At 32.7% G+C, this 7,035-nt stretch overlaps 1 protein-coding gene across 1 annotated transcript; it reads left to right on the top strand.

Moving 5' to 3' along the window:
* Positions 1–1,026: 1,026 nt before the first annotated feature.
* On the top strand, positions 1,027–1,578 carry LOC125592759 (uncharacterized mitochondrial protein AtMg00810-like). Its single transcript, XM_048768151.1, has one exon. The coding sequence runs from the start codon at positions 1,027–1,029 to the stop codon at positions 1,576–1,578; it is 552 nt and encodes a 183-aa protein (XP_048624108.1).
* The last annotated feature ends 5,457 nt before the right edge of the window (positions 1,579–7,035 follow it).

Here is a 7,035-nt window from a genome sequence, read left to right as displayed (position 1 = left end):
CCATGTCATATTTGATGAAGATATATTCCCCTTCAAGCATCGCTACAAGGACTTTGTTGAGCCCCACTCTACTCCACTTCTCAAGGCGTGGCAAGCAGCTCCTTCTATTCCTCACTATCTTCCTTCAGCTTATGTACCACCGATCCCTTCCCTCCACAAAGACCATACTCCTACTTCCCCTGAGGTACAAGCTGAGGAACGTCCTTCCCCTAATCACTCTGAGGAACCCTACGAAGTCTCTGACTTGTCACCTTCTCCTGAGGCTCCTACTGTTGTGCGTACTCATCCAATGACCACACGACTACAAAGTGGGATCAGCAAGCCAAACCCACATTATGCTCTTCTCTCGAGTAAGGTTATTCCAGACATACCAAAGACCACAGCATCGGCTTTGAAGCATGAGGGCTGGAACAATGCAATGACTGACGAGATGACAGCTCAACATGACAATGGAACCATGTCTTTGGTTCCACGCAAACCTGAAATGAATGTCTTGGGAATCCGATGGATCTATACTATCAAACTGAATTCAGATGGTACGGTTCTTAAACTCAAAGCGAGGTGGGTTGCCAAAGGCTATGAACAAGAGGAAGGAATCGACTTTGTGGAGACTTACAGTCCAGTGGTGCGCACATCCACTATCAGAGTTGTTTTGGGAGTATTAGTAGCCAAGGGTTGGAAAGTCCGACAACTCGATGTCAGAAACGCCTTCCTACATGGGGAGTTACAAGAAGAGGTGTTTGTTGAAAAACCTCCTGGTTTCGTTGATCCAGCCTACCCTAACCATGTCTGTAAACTCCATAAAGCTCTCTACGGTCTCAAGCAAGCTCCACGGCTTGGTTCAAAAAATTCACCAACTTCCTTCTTGAATATGGCTTCACATGTAGTCCGGCATTTACCTATCATCATGGAGACCAGACCATGGCCTTACTACTATATGTTGATGATGTTTTCGTTACTGGTAACTCTCAATCACTGGTCGGTGATCTCATTAACGCTTTGAGCCTTCAATTTTCCATGAAAGATATGGGCGACATCCACTACTTCCTTGGGATCCAAGCTCAATATCATGACCATGGGCTGTTCGTTAATCAGAGTGCATATGCTGAGGAAATACTCCGTGAAGCTGGCATGGATACAACTAATCCAATGCCAACACAACTGCCAAGCCGTCTGGATGCTGCGTTCAAAGATACTGAACTCTTCTCTGCACCAAAATACTTCAGAAGCATCGCAGGAAGACTACAATATCTTACTCTAACGCGACCTGACATCCAGTTCGCGGTAAACTTCGTCTGTCAACGAATGCACGCTCCGACAGTCACTGACTTCACTCATCTCAAAAGGATTCTCTGCTACATCAGAGGCACCAAAGCTTATGACATATACTTATATAAATGTAGTCCACTCTCACTTATCGCATATAGTGATAGTGACTGGGCGGGTTGTCGCGACACACGCCGCTCCACCACCGGTTTCTGTGCGTTACTAGGATCGAGCCTGGTGTCCTGGTGTGCCAAGCGCCAATCTACAGTCTCCAGGTCGTCCACGGAGGCGGAGTACATGGCCTTAGCCTAGACCGCCACAGAGTTGACTTGGATCAACTTCCTTCTCCATAATGTTAAGGTCCCTCAGCCAAATCCCGCCCTTCTCCAATGTGACAACTTATCAGCTGTCCATCTCTCTTCCAACCCGGTGTTCCATAGCAGCTCCAAACACTTCGAAGTGGACTATCATTACATTTGAGAACGTGTTGCACTTGGTCTGATCAATGTGACTCACAAAGTCAAACCCCATCTCAACCAAGTCAAATGAAGAACCCCATCTCAACCAAGTCAAATGAAGAACAATCAGATGAGGATTGTTGGGCCTACGACAAAGTCAAACCCCATCTCAACCAAGTCAAATGAAGAACGCGCCAAACGGAAGAGGATGTTGGGCCTACGACAAAGTCAGATGAGGATGTTGGGCCTACGACAAAGTCAAACCCCATCTCAACCAAGTCAAATGAAGAACGCGCCAAACGGAAGAGCCGCTGCAACACTCCAAATACAGAGCTGTAAGAGTACGGCTCTAAAGCAGAAAGAGCCAGCTGGAGTTGTGGTCCTTCACAACCAATTCGAACCGTTGGCTACTTGAATCCAAAGGATACAATCGTGACACGTACAAGAAGATAAAGAGATGTCACCTAGGGCTTTAGAGAAACCCTAGCCTTATATATCTTGTAAAGGAACAATCTTTGTAACCAAGTTTTGGAGATTAAGTAATACAAAGTTTTCCTATACTTCACAAAGTAATACAAAGTTTTCCTATACTTCACATTACATTCGTTGTGACGACAGTTAAACAATGTGCCGCAATTGGAAAACCAAATAAGAGAGAAAGAGTCATGTTGCCTCCTATTAACAAGTCAAAACTTGATGATGTTGAAATCAGAAGCTAACTAATAACATTTTCAGGTAGTGATATAGGTTGGGTGCAATAATAGAAAATGGAAACATCAAAGATGAAAATTTCGATTCTGATGAAACAGCGTATTGATCTAGTGAGTCATGCAGTTTTATAGTCAAAACGTAATAGGGAGCAACCAAAAGTAAAACACACCTTTGCTGCCAAGTCATCAACTTTTTGCTGAAGATTAAAGAGAATCTTGGTCTGTTCTGAGAGTTTTGTCTCCAGTTCTGAAACCTCTGGTCTGCAAATAAGCTTTGATTTATGATATATAATGTCACTACATCAGCTACAATATGAAGCGAGAATCTAAGGAGTAAGAACTGAGGTTCGCACGTATAATAGTAGAGTATTGGTGGTTTGCCCACGAAATTTGCGGATATAAATATTGTATTAAAATATATATTATGTATAGAATATCGTAAAGTAACAACTGATGAACATTTAGTAATAACATATGTTTGTGGAATTACATATGTAATTATCGCATTCATTTCTCCAACACATATTATGCATATTCTTCGACTTTTTCTTCTTTTTTATCAAATTTTTGCTAATATTTTCCTATTTTTACATATTTTTTGCTAAATATTTGTTTCTCTCTCTAAATAGTAATACAAAACATACAATCGATGAACCAAAAATTCATCTTATAATTCTTTTCAATCATAACATTACCTTATTCACTATATTGTTTGACTTAAATGCAAAACATTTTTAATCGAAGTTCTCACATGTTCTGTTCAATATAGTTAGTCCAATCTTTAAACCTAATTATTTATAAAACATATATGGACATTATAAGATATTAATAATTATAGATACAATTATTTTTTATATGAATATGAAATCATTATATCGATTTATATAAAACTTTCTATTCATTATTTTATATATTATATAAATACAAAAAGAAATGATTAAACAGTATTACACTTTCTATAATTTTAAAAATTAGCTACCACAAATTATTATTTGTGATATCATTTATGTTATTTGGTAAGTGATGATAATTTGCTTAGACTTTCATTTTATTTTAGAATTAATTTTAAAAAAATAAAAATGATTAAAAGTTTCATTCATTATATTATGTAGTTTATAAATATATAAAAAAATTGATCAAATGTTATTATTCTTTATATAATTCTAACCAAGGTTCTAAAAAGAACAACTTTATATTATTTCAACCGATTTAGAACATTTTAAACCGAACCGAATCATCTAAATCGGTTAAAATCAATATAAATATGTTAAATTATGCAATAATATTAATATAAATCCAAAAATTTGTATAATTTCCCTAATTTCTTTTGTGTTGTATATATAGTTTTGATAATTAATCACAATAATTTTATAATTAAACTCAAAAACTAAAATATCTATATAAACGTAAAATGTTTATAAAATAAATCCATAATTCGCTAACGTCTAGGCCCCAAATTATCTGCTTAGTCATTACTCCTCTATAAAGCGTGTAATTACACGTAGCAATTTCTTGAATATTGTGTTTTATAATATCTTATAAATAATTTATAATTATGAAAAAATATTTTTGTAAGCCATGATAAATAATTATATAGATGCTTTAAATTTTTTATATATGACTTATAAAGCATATATGGACATTATAAGACATTAATAATTATTATAATAATTTATTTATGAATATAATATTTTATATAAGAATATGAAATCATTATATCGATTTCTATAAATTGTATTCTATTAATTATTTTATGTAGTATATAAATGTAAAAAGAATAAAACATTATAACACTTTCTATAACTTCTACAATTAGTTACCATAAATTTTTATTCGTAATATCATTTAGATTATTTGGTATGTGATGTTAATTAATTATAGACTTATCTTTTATTTTAGATCTAATTAAATAACTGAAAATTGAAAATCTCTCAGCTAATCAAATTACAACAACTTTTTTCTAAAACTCTCTCTATGATTAAAACCTAAACAAAAGTCAGTTAAGAGGTGTTAGTGGGAGTTATATTTATAGTGATTGTTAGAATTTATAGAATCTAGTGTTATTTGGTTTATAGATGCTTACATTCTCACTAGAATCTAATGTTATTGGTTTGATGATTTATTAATTCTATACACAATCTTTTGTTATTCAAAAAAATTATATTTTAATGATTCTATAAATCTAGTAAAGTTTGTGTTATTGGGAATTGTATTCTTCACTATTTAATTCACAAGACAAGATTTTGAGAATACTACATACTAGGTGATTTTCTCGTGCATGAGCACGAGAAAAAATATTTATAAAGTAAATACACTAAAATAATTGATTGATATTTAGTTTTAGTTTTAAATAAATTTATAATTTGTATTTATAATTTATATTAATAATAAAATATTAGTTTAATTAGACATGTGATTTTAGGTATGTTATATTTAGTCATTTTTTTTATTTTACCGTCGATTTAGTTATCATTTGGATATATTGGATTTATTTCTATGAATTTAACTATAATATTTGTTATTCTAAATATATTAAAATTTTGATTAATTTTCTTATTTGCATTTAAGTTGGTTGGCGTCTTAGATATGTAAATACATTTAAATAAGATTATGTATGACTTAAGATATAATGTGCTTAGAATGAAATAAAAAATAAACTAAAGCGTGTGATTCCAAATTACATAAATTAATATAAAGATAATATTATGAAGTTTCATGCATATGCATAAATTTTACAAAAGAACTAAATTGTAACAATTGCTTAATATTTTATTTTCATTTATTAATATGTTTTGACTCAACCTATAATTTATATTTATAAAATAAATCAATTATTATTCTAAAATTATATATTCTTATTGTAGTTAAATCTATGACTTTTTGGAAGAATGTTTAAAATAATAATATTATTGTATTGTTTAAAATTATGTTTTAAAAGAATATTATTTATTTTTCTAGTGTCAAGATTATCTGTGTGAAGTTTTTTTTATGAGATCACATTATATAAAAATATATTTTTTCATCTAAGAAAATATATATATATATAAGGAAAGTATTTTATTAATTCAAATTATATTTTATGTTATATAAAAATATGTCTTAAATGGAATATTACTATTTTGTAAACTTTCCTTTTTAATGATAACATATTATAAATACATATATTTTCGTTTTTAAATTTTATAAATGTTTCTTTTTTATTATATATGTTATTTGGAAATTTTTTTAAAGGAAACTAAATAAAAAAATTAATAGTAGTATTTAAATAGAATATTTTTAATTCATTAAGGGTATCTCGGTAATAAACTATCGTTAGAATTAACGTGAGCACGACACGTAAGAAACTGAGAAGAGGCTTGCTTCCACTAATCAACAATATTGCGAAGCATTTCCATTCTATCTTCATACGTTCAATGTCCCTAGAAAACAATGATAACTATTATCACATCTTGAAAAAGTTAAAACTTTACAAAACAAAAGAAAAGTTCAAGGAAGTTTAGATATAGAAAGATATGCTTACTTGAATGGCTTCTATATCTACTGTTGGTGTGAACCCCCGAAACTTAGCGATCTCTGCCAAATCTGAAGACGAAAAGTTCACTTACACAGACTCTTCTTCGAAGTACCAAAAGATCAATGGAAGTAAGCTGCATAGTCTATATAGAGAAGCTCAAGTAATAATGGAAAGGGCAACAACAAGATCAAAGGAAAGGCTTACACTGAATACGAACAGTTTCTTCATCACGAACTCCAGCATCTCCTTGGAGATTTTGCTGTGAGAAAGGAGATTTATCACCTAATAACCTTCAACATAAGCCACAGAAGCACAATAAGTCAGCACCAAGAGAATCTCCATCCATAAAAAGGAACTAAATTCCAAGGCTAATCAAGCAACTTAAGACCATCATTATTGCTAAAAACCGTCAACGGTTTCTTAGGCAAATTTTTTTATTTTTTTTGTCCGAAAAAAAATATAAAAAATTATAAAGTGAACCAATCGCTGACCGTTACGTGTCGGTGGAACTCGCGAACAGTGCAAAAAATCCTCCACAATCATTTCTTAATTCATAACTTTTGGGATCGGTTTTTACAAGAAAAATAGAACCCACCGCCTAAAAAATCCGCCAGAGACTCCCGTTAATTATGCCCTACAAAGACTTAATTCTACATTGAACCATATGCAACTTCTCCACTGTGAAAACCAAACCAACAAACACAAGTCCAAGTTCTGATCAGATACTCCAAACCCCAAAATGTACTAGTTTGATTGATCTCAATCAGATGCATAAAGTTGCGGAGAGGAAGAGAGAGATAACTTAAAAAAAGAGCCATTCGAGGAGAGCATAACGTTCCATCCCAGCGAAAAGGAGAGATTGAGCAGGAGCATTAGCCCTAGGGTAACTAATCTTCCTCACCTTCTTCTGTATCTCTTCCATCTGCTTCGCCGCCATTTCACTCCCACCACCGATTCCGACAACGACTTTCAACCACCAATGTCGAATCTCGAGATCCGACACTTACCACGTGTCCTTGGTTTCCTTTCAAACTAAAAAAAAAACCTAATTTACCAAACTCCCATTAGAAAGATCAAATCTTGGCCG

The sequence above is a fragment of the Brassica napus genome, chromosome C9, assembly GCF_020379485.1.
Source record: "Brassica napus cultivar Da-Ae chromosome C9, Da-Ae, whole genome shotgun sequence".
Classification (NCBI taxonomy): Eukaryota; Viridiplantae; Streptophyta; class Magnoliopsida; order Brassicales; family Brassicaceae; genus Brassica; species Brassica napus.
This window is presented reverse-complemented; position numbering and strand designations above follow the sequence as displayed.